Source organism: Hypanus sabinus (genome assembly GCF_030144855.1).
Source record: "Hypanus sabinus isolate sHypSab1 chromosome X1 unlocalized genomic scaffold, sHypSab1.hap1 SUPER_X1_unloc_2, whole genome shotgun sequence".
NCBI lineage: Eukaryota > Metazoa > Chordata > Chondrichthyes > Myliobatiformes > Dasyatidae > Hypanus > Hypanus sabinus.
Genome location: NW_026778968.1, coordinates 673,294 through 695,486, shown reverse-complemented (window position 1 = coordinate 695,486; position 22,193 = coordinate 673,294). Strand labels below are relative to the sequence as shown.

Sequence of the window (22,193 nt, the reverse complement as noted above, 5' to 3'; positions counted from 1 at the left end):
CAGTCCACCCAGGTTCAATTGGGGAGGTTTCTCACAGGGGATGGTTGTGGATTCAGTCCACCCTGGTTTAATGGGGGAGGTTTCTCACAGGGGATGGTTGTGGATTCAGTCCACCCAGGTTCAATGGGGGAGGTTTCTCACAGGAGATGGTTGTGGATTCAGTCCACCCAGGTTCAATGGGGGAGGTTTCTCACAGGAGATGGTTGTGGATTCAGTCCACCCAGGTTCAATGGGTGAGGTTTCTCACAGGAGATGGTTGTGGATTCAGTCCACCCAGGTTCAATGGGGAGGTTTCTCACAGGAGATGGTTGTGGATTCAATCCATCCAGGTTTAATGGGGGAGGTTTCTCACAGGGGATGGTTGTGGATTCAGTCCACTCAGGTTCAATGGGGGAGGTTTCTCACAGGAGATGGTTGTGGATTCAGTCCACCCAGTTTCAATGGGGGAGGTTTCTCACAGGAGATGGTTGTGGATTCAATCCATCCAGGTTTAATGGGGGAGGTTTCTCACAGGAGATGGTTGTGGATTCAGTCCATCCAGGCTCAATGGGGAGGTCTCTCACAGGAGATGGTTGTGGATTCAGTCCACCCAGGTTAAATGGGGGAGGTTTCTCACAGGAGATGGTTGTGGATTCAGTCCACCCACGTTCAATGGGGGAGGTTTCTCACAGGAGATGGTTGTGGATTCAGTCCGCCCAGGTTCAATGGGGGAGGTTTCTCACAGGAGATGGTTGTGGATTCAGTTCTCCCAGGTTAAATGGGGGAGGTTTCTCAGAGGAGATGGTTGTGGATTCAGTCCATCCAGGATCAATGGGGAGTTTTCTCACAGGAGATGGTTGTGGATTCAGTCCACCCAGGTTCAATTGGGGAGGTTTCTCACAGGAGATGTTTGTGGATTCAGTCCATCCAGGATCAATGCGGAGGTTTCTCACAGGAGATGGTTGTGGATTCAATCCATCCAGGTTTAATGGGGGAGGTTTCCCACAGGGGATGGTTGTGGATTCAGTCCACTCAGGTTCAATGGGGGAGGTTTCTCACAGGAGATGGTTGTGGATTCAGTCCACCCAGTTTCAATGGGGGAGGTTTCTCACAGGAGATGGTTGTGGATTCAATCCATCCAGGTTTAATGGGGGAGGTTTCTCACAGGAGATGGTTGTGGATTCAGTCCATCCAGGATCAATGGGGAGGTCTCTCACAGGAGATGGTTGTGGATTCAGTCCACCCAGGTTAAATGGGGGAGGTTTCTCACAGGAGATGGTTGTGGATTCAGTCCACCCACGTTCAATGGGGGAGGTTTCTCAGAGGAGATGGTTGTGGATTCAGTCCATCCAGGATCAATGGGGAGTTTTCTCACAGGAGATGGTTGTGGATTCAGTCCACCCAGGTTCAATTGGGGAGGTTTCTCACAGGAGATGTTTGTGGATTCAGTCCATCCAGGATCAATGCGGAGGTTTCTCACAGGAGATGGTTGTGGATTCAATCCATCCAGGTTTAATGGGGGAGGTTTCTCACAGGGGATGGTTGTGGATTCAGTCCACTCAGGTTCAATGGGGGAGGTTTCCCAGAGGGGATGGTTGTGGATTCAGTCCAACCAGGTTCAATGGGGAGGTTTCTCACTGGGGATGGTTGTGGATTCAGTCCGCCCAGGTTCAATGGGGGAGGTTTCTCACAGGAGATGGTTGTGGATTCAGTCCAACCAGGTTCAATGGGGGAGGATTCTCACAGGAGATGGTTGTGGATTCAGTCCACTCAGGATCAATGGGGGAGGTTTCTCACAGGAGATGGTTGTGGATTCAGTCCATCCAGGATCAATGGGGGAGGTTTCTCACAGGAGATGTTTGTGGATTCAGTCCACCCAGGTTCAATGGGGGAGGTTTCTCACAGGAGATGGTTGTGGATTCAGTCCATCCAGGATCAATGGGGAGATTTCTCACAGGAGATGTTTGTGGATTCAGTCCAGCCAGGTTCAATGGGGGAGGTTTCTCACAGGAGATGGTTGTGGATTCAGTCCATCCAGGATCAATGGGGGAGGTTTCTCACAGGAGATGGTTGTGGATTCAGTCCATCCAGGATCAATGGGGAGGTTTCTCACAGGAGATGGTTGTGGATTCAGTCCATCCAGGTTCAATGGGGAGGTTTCTCACAGGAGATGGTAGTGAATTCAGTCCATCCATGTTCAATGGGGGAGGTTTCTCAGAGGAGATGGTTGTGGATTCAGTCCAGCCAGGTTCAATGGGGAGGTTTCTCACAGGAGATGGTTGTGGATTCAGTCCACCCAGGTTCAATGGGGGAGGTTTCTCACAGGAGATGGCTGTGGATTCAGTCCATCCAGGCTCAATCGGGGAGGTTTCTCACAGGAGATGGTTGTGGATTCAGTCCACCCAGGTTAAATGGGGGAGGTTTCTCACAGGAGATGTTTGTGGATTCAGTTCTCCCAGGTTAAATGGGGGAGGTTTCTCACAGGAGATGGTTGTGGATTCAGTCCATCCAGGATCAATGGGGGAGGTTTCGCACAGGAGATGTTTGTGGATTCAGTCCACCCAGGTTCAATGGGGGAGGTTTCTCACAGGAGATGGTTGTGGATTCAGTCCTTCCAGGTTCAATGGGGGAGGTTTCTCACAGGAGATGGTTGTGGATTCAGTCCATCCAGGTTCAATGAGGGAGGTTTCTCACAGGAGATGGTTGTGGATTCAGTCCACCCAGGTTCAATGGGGAAGTTTCTCACAGGAGATGGTTGTGGATTCAGTCCACCCAGGTTCAGTGGCGGATGTTTCTCACAGGAGATGGTTGTGGATTCAGTCCATCCAGGTTCAATGGGGGAGGTTTCTCACAGGAGATGGTTGTGGATTCAGTCCACCCAGGTTCAATGGGGGAGGTTTCTCACAGGAGGTGGTTGTGGATTCAGTCCACCCAGGTTCAATGGGTGAGGTTTCTCACAGGAGATGGTTGTGGATTCAGTCCACCCAGGTTCAATGGGGAGGTTTCTCACAGGAGATGGTCGTGGATTCAGTCCACCCAGGTTTAATGGGGGAGGTTTCTCACAGGAGATGGTTGTGGATTCAGTCCACCCAGGTTCAATGGGGAGGTTTCTCACAGGAGATGGTTGTGGATTCAGTCCACCCAGGTTCAATGGGGGAGGCTTCTCACAGGAGATGGTTGTGGATTCAATCAATCCAGGTTTAATGGGGGAGGTTTCTCACAGGAGATGGTTGTGGATTCAGTCCATTCAGGCTCAATGGGGAGGTCTCTCACAGGAGATGGTTGTGGATTCAGTCCACCCAGGTTAAATGGGGGAGGTTTCTCACAGGAGATGGTTGTGGATTCAGTCCACCCACGTTCAATGGGGGAGGTTTCTCACAGGAGATGGTTGTGGATTCAGTCAGCCCAGGTTCAATGGGGGAGTTTTCTCACAGGAGATGGTTGTGGATTCAGTTCTCCCAGGTTAAATGGGGGAGGTTTCTCAGAGGAGATGGTTGTGGATTCAGTCCATCCAGGTTCAATGGGGGAGGTTTCTCACAGGAGATGGTTGTGGATTCAGTCCATCCAGGATCAATGCGGAGGTTTCTCACAGGAGATGGTTGTGGATTCAATCCATCCAGGTTTAATGGGGGAGGTTTCTCACAGGGGATTGTTGTGGATTCAGTCCACTCAGGTTCAATGGGGGAGGTTTCCCACAGGGGATGGTTGTGGATTCAGTCCACCCAGGTTCAATGGGGAGGTTTCTCACTGGGGATTGTTGTGGATTCAGTCCGCCCAGGTTCAATGGGGGAGGTTTCTCACTGGGGATGGTTGTGGATTCAGTCCGCCCAGGTTCAATGGGGGAGGTTTCTCACAGGAGATGGTTGTGGATTCAGTCCACCCAGGTTCAATGGGGGAGGTTTCTCACAGGAGATGGTTGTGGATTCAGTCCACTCAGGATCAATGGGGGAGGTTTCTCACAGGAGATGGTTGTGGATTCAGTCCATCCAGGATCAATGGGGGAGGTTTCTCACAGGTGACGGTTGTGGATTCAGTCCATCCAGGTTCAATGGGGAGGTTTCTCACAGGAGATGGTTGTGAATTCAGTCCATCCATGTTCAATGGGGGAGGTTTCTCAGAGGAGATGGTTGTGGATTCAGTCCAGCCAGGTTCAATGGGGAGGTTTCTCACAGGAGATGGTTGTGGATTCAGTCCACCCAGGTTCAATGGGGGAGTTTTCTCACAGGAGATGGTTGTGGATTCAGTCCATCCAGGCTCAATGGGGGAGGTTTCTCACAGGAGATGGTTGTGGATTCAGTCCACCCAGGTTAAATGGGGGAGGTTTCTCACAGGATATGGTTGTGGATTCAGTTCTCCCAGGTTAAATGGGGGAGGTTTCTCACAGGAGATGGTTGTGGATTCACTCCACCCAGGTTCAATGGGGGAGGTTTCTCACAGGAGATGGTTGTGGATTCAGTCCACCCAGGTTCAAAGGGAGGTTTCTCAGAGGAGATGGTTGTGGATTCAGTCCACCCAGGTTCAATTGGGGAGGTTTCTCACAGGGGATGGTTGTGGATTCAGTCCACCCTGGTTTAATGGGGGAGGTTTCTCACAGGGGATGGTTGTGGATTCAGTCCACCCAGGTTCAATGGGGGAGGTTTCTCACAGGAGATGGTTGTGGATTCAGTCCACCCAGGTTCAATGGGGGAGGTTTCTCACAGGAGATGGTTGTGGATTCAGTCCACCCAGGTTCAATGGGTGAGGTTTCTCACAGGAGATGGTTGTGGATTCAGTCCACCCAGGTTCAATGGGGAGGTTTCTCACAGGAGATGGTTGTGGATTCAATCCATCCAGGTTTAATGGGGGAGGTTTCTCACAGGGGATGGTTGTGGATTCAGTCCACTCAGGTTCAATGGGGGAGGTTTCTCACAGGAGATGGTTGTGGATTCAGTCCACCCAGTTTCAATGGGGGAGGTTTCTCACAGGAGATGGTTGTGGATTCAATCCATCCAGGTTTAATGGGGGAGGTTTCTCACAGGAGATGGTTGTGGATTCAGTCCATCCAGGCTCAATGGGGAGGTCTCTCACAGGAGATGGTTGTGGATTCAGTCCACCCAGGTTAAATGGGGGAGGTTTCTCACAGGAGATGGTTGTGGATTCAGTCCACCCACGTTCAATGGGGGAGGTTTCTCACAGGAGATGGTTGTGGATTCAGTCCGCCCAGGTTCAATGGGGGAGGTTTCTCACAGGAGATGGTTGTGGATTCAGTTCTCCCAGGTTAAATGGGGGAGGTTTCTCAGAGGAGATGGTTGTGGATTCAGTCCATCCAGGATCAATGGGGAGTTTTCTCACAGGAGATGGTTGTGGATTCAGTCCACCCAGGTTCAATTGGGGAGGTTTCTCACAGGAGATGTTTGTGGATTCAGTCCATCCAGGATCAATGCGGAGGTTTCTCACAGGAGATGGTTGTGGATTCAATCCATCCAGGTTTAATGGGGGAGGTTTCCCACAGGGGATGGTTGTGGATTCAGTCCACTCAGGTTCAATGGGGGAGGTTTCTCACAGGAGATGGTTGTGGATTCAGTCCACCCAGTTTCAATGGGGGAGGTTTCTCACAGGAGATGGTTGTGGATTCAATCCATCCAGGTTTAATGGGGGAGGTTTCTCACAGGAGATGGTTGTGGATTCAGTCCATCCAGGATCAATGGGGAGGTCTCTCACAGGAGATGGTTGTGGATTCAGTCCACCCAGGTTAAATGGGGGAGGTTTCTCACAGGAGATGGTTGTGGATTCAGTCCACCCACGTTCAATGGGGGAGGTTTCTCAGAGGAGATGGTTGTGGATTCAGTCCATCCAGGATCAATGGGGAGTTTTCTCACAGGAGATGGTTGTGGATTCAGTCCACCCAGGTTCAATTGGGGAGGTTTCTCACAGGAGATGTTTGTGGATTCAGTCCATCCAGGATCAATGCGGAGGTTTCTCACAGGAGATGGTTGTGGATTCAATCCATCCAGGTTTAATGGGGGAGGTTTCTCACAGGGGATGGTTGTGGATTCAGTCCACTCAGGTTCAATGGGGGAGGTTTCCCAGAGGGGATGGTTGTGGATTCAGTCCAACCAGGTTCAATGGGGAGGTTTCTCACTGGGGATGGTTGTGGATTCAGTCCGCCCAGGTTCAATGGGGGAGGTTTCTCACAGGAGATGGTTGTGGATTCAGTCCAACCAGGTTCAATGGGGGAGGATTCTCACAGGAGATGGTTGTGGATTCAGTCCACTCAGGATCAATGGGGGAGGTTTCTCACAGGAGATGGTTGTGGATTCAGTCCATCCAGGATCAATGGGGGAGGTTTCTCACAGGAGATGTTTGTGGATTCAGTCCACCCAGGTTCAATGGGGGAGGTTTCTCACAGGAGATGGTTGTGGATTCAGTCCATCCAGGATCAATGGGGAGATTTCTCACAGGAGATGTTTGTGGATTCAGTCCAGCCAGGTTCAATGGGGGAGGTTTCTCACAGGAGATGGTTGTGGATTCAGTCCATCCAGGATCAATGGGGGAGGTTTCTCACAGGAGATGGTTGTGGATTCAGTCCATCCAGGATCAATGGGGAGGTTTCTCACAGGAGATGGTTGTGGATTCAGTCCATCCAGGTTCAATGGGGAGGTTTCTCACAGGAGATGGTAGTGAATTCAGTCCATCCATGTTCAATGGGGGAGGTTTCTCAGAGGAGATGGTTGTGGATTCAGTCCAGCCAGGTTCAATGGGGAGGTTTCTCACAGGAGATGGTTGTGGATTCAGTCCACCCAGGTTCAATGGGGGAGGTTTCTCACAGGAGATGGCTGTGGATTCAGTCCATCCAGGCTCAATCGGGGAGGTTTCTCACAGGAGATGGTTGTGGATTCAGTCCACCCAGGTTAAATGGGGGAGGTTTCTCACAGGAGATGTTTGTGGATTCAGTTCTCCCAGGTTAAATGGGGGAGGTTTCTCACAGGAGATGGTTGTGGATTCACTCCACCCAGGTTCAATGGGGGAGGTTTCTCACAGGAGATGGTTGTGGATTCAGTCCACCCAGGTTCAAAGGGAGGTTTCTCAGAGGAGATGGTTGTGGATTCAGTCCACCCAGGTTCAATTGGGGAGGTTTCTCACAGGGGATGGTTGTGGATTCAGTCCACCCTGGTTTAATGGGGGAGGTTTCTCACAGGGGATGGTTGTGGATTCAGTCCACCCAGGTTCAATGGGGAGGTTTCTCACAGGAGATGGTTGTGGATTCAGTCCACGCAGATTCAATGGGGAGGTTTCTCACAGGAGATGGTTGTGGATTCAGTCCACGCAGATTCAATGGGGAGGTTTCTCACAGGAGATGGTTGTGGATTCAGTCCATCCAGGTTCAATGGGGGAGGTTTCTCACAGGAGATGGTTGTGGATTCAGTCCACCCAGGTTCAGTGGCGGAGGTTTCTCACAGGAGATGGTTGTGGATTCAGTCCACGCAGATTCAATGGGGAGGTTTCTCACAGGAGATGGTTGTGGATTCAGTCCACACAGGTTCAATGGGGGAGGTTTCTCACAGGAGATGGTTGTGGATTCAGTCCATCCAGGTTCAGTGGCGGAGGTTTCTCACTGGGGATGGTTGTGGATTCAGTCCATCCAGGTTCAATGGGGAGGTTTCTCACAGGAGATGGTTGTGGATTCAGTCCACGCAGGTTCAGTGGGGGAGGTTTCTCACAGGAGATGGTTGTGGATTCAGTCCACGCAGATTCAATGGGGAGGTTTCTCACAGGAGAAGGTTGTGGATTCAGTCCACCCAGGTTCAATGGGGGAGGTTTCTCACAGGAGATGGTTGTGGATTCAGTCCACGCAGGTTCAGTGGGGGAGGTTTCTCACTGGGGATGGTTGTGTATTCAGTCCATCCAGGTTCAGTGGGGAGGTTTCTCACAGGAGATGGTTGTAGATTCAGTCCAGGCAGGTTCAATGGGGGAGTTTTCTTACAGGAGATGGTTGTGGATTCAGTCCATCCAGGTTCAATGGGGGAGGTTTCTCAGAGGGGATGGTTGTGGATTCAGTCCATCCATGTTCAATGGGGGAGGTTTCTCACAGGAGATGGTTGTGGATTCAGTCCACCCAGGTTCAGTGGGGGAGGTTTCTCACAGGAGATGGTTGTGGATTCAGTCCACGCAGGTTCAATGGGGGAGGTTTCTCACAGGAGATGGTTGTGGATTCAGTCCACCCAAGTTCAATGGGGGAGGTTTCTCACTGGGGATGGTTGTGGATTCAGTCCGCCCAGGTTCAATGGGGGAGGTTTCTCACCGGAGTTGGTTGTGGATTCAGTCCACCCAGGTTCAGTGGGGGAGGTTTCTCACTGGGGATGGTTGTGGATTCAGTCCACGCAGGTTCAGTGGGGGAGGTTTCTCACTGGGGATGGTTGTGGATGCAGTCCACGCAGGTTCAGTGGGGGAGGTTTCTCACAGGAGATGGTTGTGGATTCAGTCCACCCAGGTTCAATGGGGGAGGTTTCTCACAGGAGATGGTTGTGGATTCAGTCCACCCAGGTTCAATGGGGGAGGTTTCTCACAGGAGATGGTTGTGGATTCAGTCCATCCAGGTTCAGTGGGGGAGGTTTCTCACAGGAGATGGTTGTGGATTGAGTCCACCCAGGTTCAATGGGGGAGGTTTCTCACAGGAGATGGTTGTGGATTCAGTCCATCCAGGTTCAATGAGGGAGGTTTCTCACAGGAGATGGTTGTGGATTCAGTCCATCCATGTTCAATGGGGAGGTTTCTCACAGGAGATGGTTGTGGATTCAGTCCATCCAGGATCAATGGGGGAGGTTTCTCACAGGAGATCGTTGTGGATTCAGTCCACCCAGGTTCAGTGGGGAGGTTTCTCACAGGAGATGGTTGTGGATTCAGTCCATCCAGGTTCAATGGTGGAGGTTTCTCACAGGAGATGGTTGTGGATTCAGTCCACCCAGGTTCAATGGGGAAGTTTCTCACAGGAGATGGTTGTGGATTCTGTCCACCCAGGTTCAGTGGCGGATGTTTCTCACAGGAGATGGTTGTGGATTCAGTCCACCCAGGTTCAATGGGGGAGGTTTCTCACAGGAGACGGTTGTGGATTCAGTCCACCCAGGTTCAATGGGGGTGGTTTCTCACAGGAGATGGTTGTGGATTCAGTCCACCCAGGTTCAATGGGGGAGGTTTCTCACAGGAGATGGTTGTGGATTCAGTCCACCCAGGTTCAATGGGTGAGGTTTCTCACAGGAGATGGTTGTGGATTCAATCCATCCAGGTTTAATGGGGGAGGTTTCTCACAGGGGATGGTTGTGGATTCAGTCCACTCAGGTTCAATGGGGGAGGTTTCTCACAGGAGATGGTTGTGGATTCAGTCCATCCAGGATCAATGGGGGAGGTTTCTCACAGGAGATGGTTGTGGATTCAGTCCATCCAGGATCAATGGGGAGGTTTCTCACAGGAGATGGTTGTGGATTCAGTCCATCCAGGTTCAACGGGGAGGTTTCTCACAGGAGATGGTAGTGAATTCAGTCCATCCATGTTCAATGGGGGAGGTTTCTCAGAGGAGATGGTTGTGGATTCAGTCCAGCCAGGTTCAATGGGGAGGTTTCTCACAGGAGATGGTTGTGGATTCAGTCCACCCACGTTCAATGGGGGAGGTTTCTCACAGGAGATGGCTGTGGATTCAGTCCATCCAGGCTCAATGGGGGAGGTTTCTCACAGGAGATGGTTGTGGATTCAGTCCACCCAGGTTAAATGGGGGAGGTTTCTCACAGGAGATGGTTGTGGATTCAGTTCTCCCACGTTAAATGGGGGAGGTTTCTCACAGGAGATGGTTGTGGATTCACTCCACCCAGGTTCAATGGGGGAGGTTTCTCACAGGAGATGGTTGTGGATTCAGTCCACCCAGGTTCAAAGGGAGGTTTCTCAGAGGAGATGGTTGTGGATTCAGTCCACCCAGGTTCAATTGGGGAGGTTTCTCACAGGGGATGGTTGTGGATTCAGTCCACCCTGGTTTAATGGGGGAGGTTTCTCACAGGGGATGGTTGTGGATTCAGACCACCCAGGTTCAATGGGGAGGTTTCTCACAGGAGATGGTTGTGGATTCAGTCCACGCAGATTCAATGGGGAGGTTTCTCACAGGAGATGGTTGTGGATTCAGTCCATCCAGGTTCAATGGGGGAGGTTTCTCACAGGAGATGGTTGTGGATTCAGTCCACCCAGGTTCAGTGGCGGAGGTTTCTCACAGGAGATGGTTGTGGATTCAGTCCACCCAGGTTCAATGGGGGAGGTTTCTCAAAGGAGATGGTTGTGGATTCAGTCCACCCAGGTTCAATGGGGGAGGTTTCTCACAGGAGATGGTTGTGGATTCAGTCCGCACAGGTTCAATGGGGAGGTTTCTCACAGGAGATGGTTGTGGATTCAGTCCACGCAGATTCAATCGGGAGGTTTCTCACAGGAGATGGTTGTGGATTCAGTCCACCCAGGTTCAATGGGGGAGGTTTCTCACAGGAGATGGTTGTGGATTCAGTCCATCCAGGTTCAGTGGCGGAAGTTTCTCACTGGGGATGGTTGTGGATTCAGTCCACGCAGGTTCAGTGGGGGAGGTTTCTCACTGGGGATGGCTGTGGATTCAGTCCACCCAGGTTCAATGGGGAGGTTTCTCACAGGAGATGGTTGTGGATTCAGTCCATCCAGGTTCAGTGGCGGAGGTTTCTCACAGGAGATGGTTGTGGATTCAGTCCAGGCAGGTTCAATGGGGGAGTTTTCTTACAGGAGATGGTTGTGGATTCAGTCCATCCAGGTTCAATGGAGGAAGTTTCTCACAGGGGATGGTTGTGGATTCAGTCCATCCATGTTCAATGGGGGATGTTTCTCACAGGAGATGGTTGTGGATTCAGTCCACCCAGGTTCAATGGGGGAGGTTTCTCACAGGAGATGGTTGTGGATTCAGTCCATCCAGGATCAATGGGGAGGTTTCTCACAGGAGATGGTTGTGGATTCAGTCCAGCCAGGTTCATTGGGGAGGTTTCTCACAGGAGATGGTTGTGGATTCAGTCCACCCAGGTTCAATGGGGAGGTTTCTCACAGGAGATGGTTGTGGATTCAGTCCATCCAGGTTCAATGGGGGAGGTTTCTCACAGGAGATAGTTGTGGATTCAGTCCACCCAGGTTCAATGGGGGAGGTTTCTCACAGGAGACGGTTGTGGATTCAGTCCACCCAGGTTCAATGGGGGAGGTTTCTCACAGGAGATGGTTGTGGATTCAGTCCACCCAGGTTCAATGGGGGAGGTTTCTCACAGGAGATGGTTGTGGATCCAGTCCACCCAGGTTCAATGGGGGAGGTTTCTCACAGGAGATGGTTGTCGATTCAATCCATCCAGGTTTAATGGGGGCGGTTTCTCTCAGGGGATGGTTGTGGATTCAGTCCACTCAGGTTCAATGGGGGAGGTTTCTCACAGGAGATGGTTGTGGATTCAGTCCACCCAGGTTCAATGGGGGAGGTTTCTCACAGGAGATGGTTGTGGATTCAATCCATCCAGGTTTAATGGGGGAGGTTTCTCACAGGAGATGGTTGTGGATTCAGTCCATCCAGGCTCAATGGGGAGGTCTCTCACAGGAGATGGTTGTGGATTCAGTCCACCCAGGTTAAATGGGGTAGGTTTCTCACAGGAGATGGTTGTGGATTCAGTCCACCCACGTTCAATGGGGGAGGTTTCTCACAGGAGATGGTTATGGATTCAGTCCGCCCAGGTTCAATGGGGGAGGTTTCTCACAGGAGATGGTTGTGGATTCAGTTCTCCCAGGTTAAATGGGGGAGGTTTCTCACAGGAGATGGTTGTGGATTCAGTCCATCCAGGATCAATGGGGAGTTTTCTCACAGGAGATGGTTGTGGATTCAGTCCACCCAGGTTCAATGGGGGAGGTTTCTCACAGGAGATGGTAGTGGATTCAGTCCATCCAGGATCAATGGGGGAGGTTTCTCACAGGAGATGGTTGTGGATTCAGTCCACCCAGGTTCAATGGGGAAGTTTCTCACAGGACATGGTTATGGATTCAGTCCACCCAGGTTCAGTGGCGGATGTTTCTCACAGGAGATGGTTGTGGATTCAGTCCACCCAGGTTCAATGGGGGAGGTTTCTCACAGGAGACGGTTGTGGATTCAGTCCACCCAGGTTCAATGGGGGAGGTTTCTCACAGGAGATGGTTGTGGATTCAGTCCACCCAGGTTCAATGGGGGTGGTTTCTCACAGGAGATGGTTGTGGATTCAGTCCACCCAGGTTCAATGGGTGAGGTTTCTCACAGGAGATGGTTGTGGATTCAATCCATCCAGGTTTAATGGGGGAGGTCTCTCACAGGGGATGGTTGTGGATTCAGTCCACTCAGGTTCAATGGGGGAGGTTTCTCACAGGAGATGGTTGTGGATTCAGTCCACCCAGGTTCAATGGGGGAGGTTTCTCACAGGAGATGGTTGTGGATTCAATCCATCCAGGTTTAATGGGGGAGGTTTCTCACAGGAGATGGTTGTGGATTCAGTCCATCCAGGCTCAATGGGGACGTCTCTCACAGGAGATGGTTGTGGATTCAGTCCACCCAGGTTAAATGGGGGAGGTTTCTCACAGGAGATGGTTGTGGATTCAGTCCACCCACGTTCAATGGGGGAGGTTTCTCACAGGAGATGGTTGTGGATTCAGTTCGCCCAGGTTCAATGGGGGAGGTTTCTCACAGGAGATGGTTGTGCATTCAGTTCTCCCAGGTTAAATGGGGGAGGTTTCTCAGAGGAGATGGTTGTGGATTCAGTCCATCCAGGATCAATGGGGAGTTTTCTCACAGGAGATGGTTGTGGATTCAGTCCACCCAGGTTCAATGGGGGAGGTTTCTCACAGGAGATGGTTGTGGATTCAGTCCATCCAGGATCAATGCGGAGGTTTCTCACAGGAGATGGTTGTGGATTCAGTCCACCCAGGTTCAATGGGGGAGGTTTCTTACAGGGGATGGTTGTGGATTCAGTCCACACAGGTTCAATGGGGGAGGTTTCCCACAGGGGATGGTTGTGGATTCAGTCCACCCAGGTTCAATGGGGAGGTTTCTCACTGGGGATTGTTGTGGATTCAGTCCGCTCAGGTTCAATGGGGGAGGTTTCTCACTGGGGATATTTGTGGATTCAGTCCGCCCAGGTTCAATGGGGGAGGTTTCTCACAGGAGATGGTTGTGGATTCAGTCCACCCAGGTTCAATGGGGGAGGTTTCTCACAGGAGATGGTTGTGGATTCAGTCCACTCAGGATCAATGGGGGAGGTTTCTCACAGGAGATGGTTGTGGATTCAGTCCATCCAGGATCAATGGGGGAGGTTTCGCACAGGAGATGTTTGTGGATTCAGTCCACCCAGGTTCAATGGGGGAGGTTTCTCACAGGAGATGGTTGTGGATTCAGTACACGCAGGTTCAATGGGGAGGTTTCTCACAGGAGATGGTTGTGGATTCAGTCCATCCAGGTTCAATGGGGGAGGTTCCTCACAGGAGCTGGTTGTGGATTCAGTCCACCCAGGTTAAATGGGGGAGGTTTCTCACTGGGGATGGATGTGGATTCAGTCCGCCCAGGTTCAATGGGGGAGGCTTCTTACAGGGGATGATTGTGGTTTCAGTCCACGCAGGTTCAATGGGGGAGGTTTCTCACTGGGGATGGTTGTGGATTCAGTCCATCCAGGTTCAATGTGGGAGGTTTCTCACAGGAGATGGTTGTGGATTCAGTCCATCCAGGATCAATGGGGGAGGTTTCTCACAGGAGATGGTTGTGGATTCAGTCCATTCAGGCTCAATGGGGAGGTTTCTCACAGGAGATGGTTGTGGATTCAGTCCACCCACGTTCAATGGGGGAGGTTTCTCACAGGAGATGGTTGTGGATTCAGTCAGCCCAGGTTCAATGTGGGCGGTTTCTCACAGGAGATGGTTGTGGATTCAGTTCTCCCAGGTTAAATGGGGGAGGTTTCTCAGAGGAGATGGTTCTGGATTCAGTCCATCCAGGATCAATGGGGAGTTTTCTCACAGGAGATGGTTGTGGATTCAGTCCACCCAGGTTCAATGGGGGAGGTTTCTCACAGGAGATGGTTGTGGATTCAGTCCATCCAGGATCAATGCGGAGGTTTCTCACAGGAGATGGTTGTGGATTCAATCCATCCAGGTTTAATGGGGGAGGTTTCTCACAGGGGATTGTTGTGGATTCAGTCCACTCAGGTTTAATGGGGGAGGTTTCCCACAGGGGATGGTTGTGGATTCAGTCCACCCAGGTTCAATGGGGAGGTTTCTCACAGGAGATGGTTGTAGATTCAGTCCATCCAGGTTCAATGTGGGAGGTTTCTCACAGGAGATGGTTGTGGATTCAGTCCACCCAGGTTCAATGGGGAGGTTTCTCACAGGAGATGGTTGTGGATTCAGTCCACCCAGGTTCAATGGGGGAGGTTTCTCACAGGAGATGGTTGTGGATTCAGTCCACCCAGGTTCAATGGGGAGGTTTCTCACTGGGGATTGTTGTGGATTCAGTCCGCCCAGGTTCAATGGGGGAGGTTTCTCACTGGGGATGGTTGTGGATTCAGTCCGCCCAGGTTCAATGGGGGAGGTTTCTCACAGGAGATGGTTGTGGATTCAGTCCACCCAGGTTCAATGGGGGAGGTTTCTCACAGGAGATGGTTGTGGATTCAGTCCACTCAGGATCAATGGGGGAGGTTTCTCACAGGAGATGGTTGTGGATTCAGTCCATCCAGGCTCAATGGGGGAGGTTTCTCACAGGAGATGGTTGTGGATTCAGTCCATCCTGGATCAATGGGGAGGTTTCTCACAGGAGATGGTTGTGGATTCAGTCCATCCAGGTTCAATGGGGAGGTTTCTCACAGGAGATGGTTGTGAATTCAGTCCATCCATGTTCAATGGGGGAGGTTTCTCAGAGGAGATGGTTGTGGATTCAGTCCACCCAGGTTCAATGGGGGAGGTTTCTCACAGGAGATGGTTGTGGATTCAGTCCATCCAGGCTCAATGGGGGAGGTTTCTCACAGGAGATGGTTGTGGATTCAGTCCACCCAGGTTATATGGGGGAGGTTTCTCACAGGAGATGGTTGTGGATTCAGTTCTCCCAGGTTAAATGGGGGAGGTTTCTCACAGGAGATGGTTGTGGATTCACTCCACCCAGGTTCAATGGGGGAGGTTTCTCACAGGAGATGGTTGTGGATTCAGTCCACCCAGGTTCAAAGGGAGGTTTCTCAGAGGAGATGGTTGTGGATTCAGTCCACCCAGGTTCAATTGGGGAGGTTTCTCACAGGGGATGGTTGTGGATTCAGTCCAGCCAGGTTCAATGGGGGAGGTTTCTCACAGGAGATGGTTGTGAATTCAGTCCATCCAGGATCAATGGGGGAGGTTTCTCACAGGAGATGGTAGTGAATTCAGTCCATCCAGGTTAAATGGGGGAGGTTTCTCACAGGAGATGGTTGTGGATTCAGTCCACCCACGTTCAATGGGGGAGGTTTCTCACAGGAGATGGTTGTGGATTCAGTCCACCCAGGTTCAATGCGGAGGTTTCTCACAGGAGATGGTAGTGAATTCAGTCCATCCAGGTTAAATGGGGGAGGTTTCTCACAGGAGATGGTTGTGGATTCAGTCCATCCAGGATCAATGGGGGAGGTTTCTCACAGGAGATGGTAGTGAATTCAGTCCATCCAGGTTAAATGGGGGAGGTTTCTCACAGGAGATGGTTGTGGATTCAGTCCACCCACGTTCAATGGGGGAGGTTTCTCACAGGAGATGGTTGTGGATTCAGTCCAGCCAGGTTCAATGGGTGAGGTTTCTCACAGGAGATGGTTGTGGATTCAGTCCATCCAGGATCAATGGGGGAGGTTTCTCACAGGAGATGGTTGTGGATTCAGTCCATCCAGGATCAATGGGGAGGTTTCTCACAGGAGATGGTTGTGGTTTCAGTCCATCCAGGTTCAATGGGGAGGTTTCTCACAGGAGATGGTAGTGAATTCAGTCCATCCAGGTTAAATGGGGGAGGTTTCTCACAGGAGATGGTTGTGGATTCAGTCCACCCACGTTCAATGGGGGAGGTTTCTCACAGGAGATGGTTGTGGATTCAGTCCATCCAGGCTCAATGGGGGAGGTTTCTCACAGGAGATGGTTGTGGATTCAGTCCACCCAGGTTATATGGGGGAGGTTTCTCACAGGAGATGGTTGTGGATTCAGTTCTCCCAGGTTAAATGGGGGAGGTTTCTCACAGGAGATGGTTGTGGATTCACTCCACCCAGGTTCAATGGGGGAGGTTTCTCACAGGAGATGGTTGTGGATTCAGTCCACCCAGGTTCAAAGGGAGGTTTCTCAGAGGAGATGGTTGTGGATTCAGTCCACCCAGGTTCAATTGGGGAGGTTTCTCACAGGGGATGGTTGTGGATTCAGTCCAGCCAGGTTCAATGGGGGAGGTTTCTCACAGGAGATGGTTGTGAATTCAGTCCATCCAGGATCAATGGGGGAGGTTTCTCACAGGAGATGGTAGTGAATTCAGTCCATCCAGGTTAAATGGGGGAGGTTTCTCACAGGAGATGGTTGTGGATTCAGTCCACCCACGTTCAATGGGGGAGGTTTCTCACAGGAGATGGTTGTGGATTCAGTCCACCCAGGTTCAATGGGGAGGTTTCTCACAGGAGATGGTAGTGAATTCAGTTCTTCCAGGTTAAATGGGGGAGGTTTCTCACAGGAGATGGTTGTGGATTCAGTCCATCCAGGATCAATGGGGGAGGTTTCTCACAGGAGATGGTAGTGAATTCAGTCCATCCAGGTTAAATGGGGGAGGTTTCTCACAGGAGATGGTTGTGGATTCAGTCCACCCACGTTCAATGGGGGAGGTTTCTCACAGGAGATGGTTGTGGATTCAGTCCAGCCAGGTTCAATGGGTGAGGTTTCTCACAGGAGATGGTTGTGGATTCAGTCCATCCAGGATCAATGGGGGAGGTTTCTCACAGGAGATGGTTGTGGATTCAGTCCATCCAGGATCAATGGGGAGGTTTCTCACAGGAGATGGTTGTGGATTCAGTCCATCCAGGTTCAATGGGGAGGTTTCTCACAGGAGATGGTAGTGAATTCAGTCCATCCAGGTTAAATGGGGGAGGTTTCTCACAGGAGATGGTTGTGGATTCAGTCCACCCACGTTCAATGGGGGAGGTTTCTCACAGGAGATGGTTGTGGATTCAGTCCACCCAGGTTCAATTGGGGAGGTTTCTCACAGGGGATGGTTGTGGATTCAGTCCACCCTGGTTTAATGGGGGAGGTTTCTCACAGGGGATGGTTGTGGATTCAGTCCACCCAGGTTCAATGGGGGAGGTTTCTCACAGGAGATGGTTGTGGATTCAGTCCACCCAGGTTCAATGGGTGAGGTTTCTCACAGGAGATGGTTGTGGATTCAGTCCTTCCAGGTTCAATGGGGGAGGTTTCTCACAGGATATGGTTGTGGATTCAGTCCTTCCAGGTTCAATGGGGGAGGTTTCTCACAGGTGATGGTTGTGGATTCAGTCCACCCAGGTTCAATGGGGGAGGTTTCTCACAGGAGATGGTTGTGGATTCAGTCCTTCCAGGTTCAATGTGGGAGGTTTCTCACAGGAGATGGTTGTGGATTCAGTCCATCCAGGTTCAATGGGGACGGTTTCTCACTGGGGATGGTTGTGGATTCAGTCTGCCCAGCTTCAATGGGGGAGGTTTCTCACTGGGGATGGTTGTGAATTCAGTCCACTCAGGTTCAATGGGGGAGGTTTCTCACAGGAGATGGTTGTGGATTCAGTCCACCCACGTTGAATGGGGGAGGTTTCTCACAGGAGATGGTTGTGGATTCAGTCCTTCCAGGTTCAATGGGGGAGGTTTCTCACAGGAGATGGTTGTGGATTCAGTCCGCCCAGGTTCAATGGGGAGGTTTCTCACAGGAGATGGTTGTGGATTCAGTCCACCCAGGTTCAATGGGGGAGGTTTCTCACAGGTGATGGTTGTGGATTCAGTCCACCCACGTTCAATGGGGGAGGTTTCTCACTGGGTATGGTTGTGGATTCAGTCCATCCAGGTTCAATGGGGGAGGTTTCTCACAGGAGATGGTTGTGGATTCAGTGCATCCAGGCTCAGTGGGGGAGGTTTCTCACAGGAGATGGTTGTGGATTCAGTCCATCCAGGTTCAGGGGGGGAGGTTTCTCACAGGAGATGGTTGTGGATTCATCCCCCCAGGTTCAATGGGTGAGGTTTCTCACAGGAGATGGTTGTGGATTCAGTCCACCCAGGTTCAGTGGAGGAGGTTTCTCACAGGAGATGGTTGTGGATTCAGTCCACCCAGGTTCAATGGGGAGGTTTCTCACAGGAGATGGTTGTGGATTCAGTCCACCCAGGTTCAGCGGGGAGGTTTCTCACAGAGATGGTTGTGGATTCAGTCCACCCAGGTTGAATGGGGGAGGTTTCTCACAGGAGATGGTTGTGGATTCAGTCCACCCAGGTTCAGTGGGGGAGGTTTCTCACAGGAGATGGTTGTGGATTCAGTCCACCCAGGTTCAATGGGGGAGGTTTCTCACAGGAGATGGTCGTGGATTCAGTCCACGCAGGTTCAATGGGGGAGGTTTCTCACAGGAGATGGTTGTGGATTCAGTCCACCCAGGTTCAATGGGGGAGGTTTCTCACAGGAGATGGTTGTGGATTCAGTCCATCCAGGTTCAGTGGGGGAGGCTTCTCACAGGAGATGGTTGTGGATTCAGTCCACCCAGGTTCAATGGGGGAGGTTTCTCACAGGAGATGGTTGTGGATTCAGTCCACCCAGGTTGAATGGAGGAGGTTTCTCACAGGAGATGGTTGTGGATTCAGTACATCCAGGTTCAATGGGGAGGTTTCTCACAGGAGATGGTTGTGGATTCAGTCCACCCAGGTTGAATGGGGGAGGTTTCTCACAGGAGATGGTTGTGGATTCAGTACATCCAGGTTCAATGGGGAGGTTTCTCACAGGAGATGGTTGTGGATTCAGTCCACCCAGGTTCAATGGGGGAGGCTTCTCACAGGGGATGGTTGTGGATTCAGTCCACGCAGGTTCAATGGGGAGGTTTCTCACAGGAGATGGTTGTGGATTCAGTCCATCCAGGTTCAATGGGGGAGGTTTCTCACAGGAGATGGTTGTGGATTCAGTTCTCCCAGGTTCAATGGGGGAGGCTTCTCACAGGGGATGGTTGTGGATTCAGTTCTCCCAGGTTCAATGGGGGAGGTTTCTCACAGGAGATGGTTGTGGATTCAGTCCATCCAGGTTCAATGGGGGAGGTTTCTCACAGGAGATGGTTGTGGATTCAGTCCACCCAGGTTCAATGGGGAGGTTTCTCACAGGAGATGGTTGTGGATTCAGTCCATCCAGGATCATTGGGGAGGTTTCTCACTGGGGATGGTTGTGGATTCAGTCCATCCAGGTTCAATGGGGAGGTTTCTCACAGGAGATGGTTGTGGATTCAGTCCATCCAGGTTCAATGGGGGAGGTTTCTCACAGGAGATGGTTGTGGATTCAGTCCATCCAGGTTCAATGGGGGAGGTTTCTCACTGGGGATGGTTATGGATTCAGTCCGCCCAGTTTCAATGGGGGAGGTATCACACAGGGGAGTCTGGTGGATCCCGAACATCCACGGTCACTGTGGCTTCTCACAGGGGAGGCTGATCATCTATGGCACATCATGAGATGTCTCACCGGAGGGGGATCTAGGCCCAGACCATCCACGGCTGATGTGGTGAGGTTTCTCAACAGTGGATGGGGGAGTTTTCTCTACACACTCTTAATTAGTTAAATCTTGCAACTTATTTCAACACACACAAAATCCTAGAGGAACTCAGCAGGCCTGGCAGCATCTATGGAAGAGTACAGTGGAGGTTTCAGCCCGAGACCCTCCGGCAGGATTAATGCATACATATATAACCCTATCCATGGTGGGCTGTCGGGAGAATAGGATGAGAGCAGACGTGTGTGACCTGGAAGAGATGCAGCTGAGGGCAGCGTTGATGGAGGAGGAAGGGAAGCACCTTTCTTTGAAGGAGGACATCTTCATTCTGGAATGAAAAGCCTGATTCTAACAGCAGATGTGGCAGAGACTGAGGAACTGAGAGAAGATGATGGTGTTTTTACAAGTAACAGAAAGGGAAGAGGTTTAGTCCAGGTAGCTGTGAGAGCCAATGGGTTTGTTATAGACATCAATGGAAAAACCGTCTTCAGAGACAGAGAGACTGAGAAAGGGGAGAAAGGTGAGTAAGGAATTGGACCAGGTAAATTTAAGGGTAGGGTGAAAGTTGGAGGCAAAGTTGATGAAGTTGACTAGTTTGGCACCAATACAGTCATCAATGTAGCATAGGAAAAGTGGGAAACTGACACCAGTTTAGGCTTGAACCACAGACTGTTCCGCATAGCTGACAAACAGACAGGCATTGCTGGGACCCATGTGAGTACCCATGGATACACACTTTACTTGAGGAAGTGAGAGGAGCCATGGAGTAATAGTTGACAGAGAGGACGAACTCCGCGAGGTGGAGGAGAGTGGTGGTGGAGGGTAACTCGTGTCCAGAAAAATGGAGAGCTTTGCGGCCTTCTTGGTGGGGTATGGATGTGTATAGGGGCTAGACATCCATGGTGAAAGTAAGATGGTCGGGGCCAGAAAACTTGAAAATATTGAAAAGATTGCATCTTTCTTTCTCTGCCAGCGTGAACTCGCTGGTGTGTCTGTACGTTGGATGATCGAGTGAATTTCTTCCCACAATCCCAGCAAGTGAATGACCTTTCCCCAGCGTGAACTCGCTGGTGTACCAGTAGGTCAGATGATTGAGTGAATCCGTTCCCACATACAAAACAGGTGAACGGCGTCGGTCCGGCGTGAACTCGCTGATGAGCCTTCATTTCAGAAGACCAAGTGAATCGATTCGCACAGTCTGAGCAGGGGAATGGCTTTGCCCCAATGTGAGCTGCCTGGTGTGCCAGTACTTTGGATGACCGAGTGAATCCCTTCCCGCAATGAGAGCAGGTGAACGGGCATTCAGCAGCGTAAGCTGACTGGTGTTTCAGCAGGTTAGATAACCGAGTGAATCCCTTCCCACAGTCAGAGCAGATGAATGGCCTCTCCACAGAGTGAACTTGTTGGTGTCTCCGTTGATGACCGAGTGAATCCCTTTTCACAGTCTGAGCAGGTGAACGGCATCTCCCAGTGTGAACTCACTGCAGCTGGGATGAGATGGGTGAGTGAGTCACGTCCCACAGTCCTTCATCAATTCATCCAATCAGTTGCCAGACATAGTTAATACCCCGAACAATCAATCCTTTTGAAGAACTGATCTCCCGTGAATAAATGTTGGAGTGTTCTCAGGTTTGTTATCACCAGCAAGCGAGTGGAATTTGTTCGCTTAGCAGCAGTTGTTCAATGCAATGCATAATCTAGCAGAGCGAAAAGATAATAAATAAAATAAAACTTAATAATAGATAAATGAGTAAATCAATTACGTACATTGAACAGAATACTTAAAAAATGTGCAAAAACAGAAATTCTGAATATTAAAAAAGTGAGGTAGTGTCCAAAGCTTCAAAATCTATTTCGGAATTGGATGGCAGAAGGGAAGAAGCCATTTTGCTGCTTATCCTGCCGCTGCTTTTATCCATCCTGGGTCCCAGCACCCGGGCGGTAGCACACCATCCTGGTGACTCTTTGGCGGCCTCGGAATCTCCTTTCTTTCCCTCCGCACCGCCGTGCCCCCTATAACTACTGCACTGCCTCCTTCACCCTTCCGTGTCAGGCTCAGAGCCGGCCGCAGTGCCACCGGCCTGGAAGCTGCTGCTGTCAGCTGATCGGTCATTCCCCACCAGCAATACCGAGAGGGGTATATTTGTTGCTGAGGGAATACTGAACTGACTTCTTAATCTCTTCTCCTCTCCTGCTGGTCTCCCACCCACTGTCTGAAGCCGCCTCTTCAAAAGGCTCGTCTATAATATTTTCAGCCTCCTAAATGATCCTCAGGGCATCCAACTCCTGCTCCAACTGGAGCATTGGGCGGAGTGGCAGGGACCCTGCGGCATAGATTGTGGAAAACAGTTAGTGAAAAGAAAAACAATACAAGGGATTAAAAAAAAAGCTGTTCTAAAGGATGTGCACTTGAAGATCTAATTGAAGTCACAGAGACTTTGAGAAGTACAGCGCAAAATCTGGCCCTTCGGC

The 22,193-nt window shown here is 51.0% G+C and overlaps 1 protein-coding gene across 1 annotated transcript in view; it reads right to left on the bottom strand.

The window, feature by feature from the left end:
* Positions 1-21,834, bottom strand: part of LOC132385619 (zinc finger protein 239-like) — a 40,921-nt gene extending 19,087 nt beyond the window's left edge. Inside the window, exons 1-2 of the mRNA XM_059957793.1 lie at positions 21,724-21,834; positions 20,692-21,076 (exon numbers count right to left, since the gene is read on the bottom strand). Of these exons, the coding sequence (XP_059813776.1) occupies positions 20,692-21,076; positions 21,724-21,834 (496 nt within the window). The remainder of the gene's footprint in view (positions 1-20,691; positions 21,077-21,723) is intronic.
* Between the last annotated feature and the right edge of the window lie 359 nt (positions 21,835-22,193).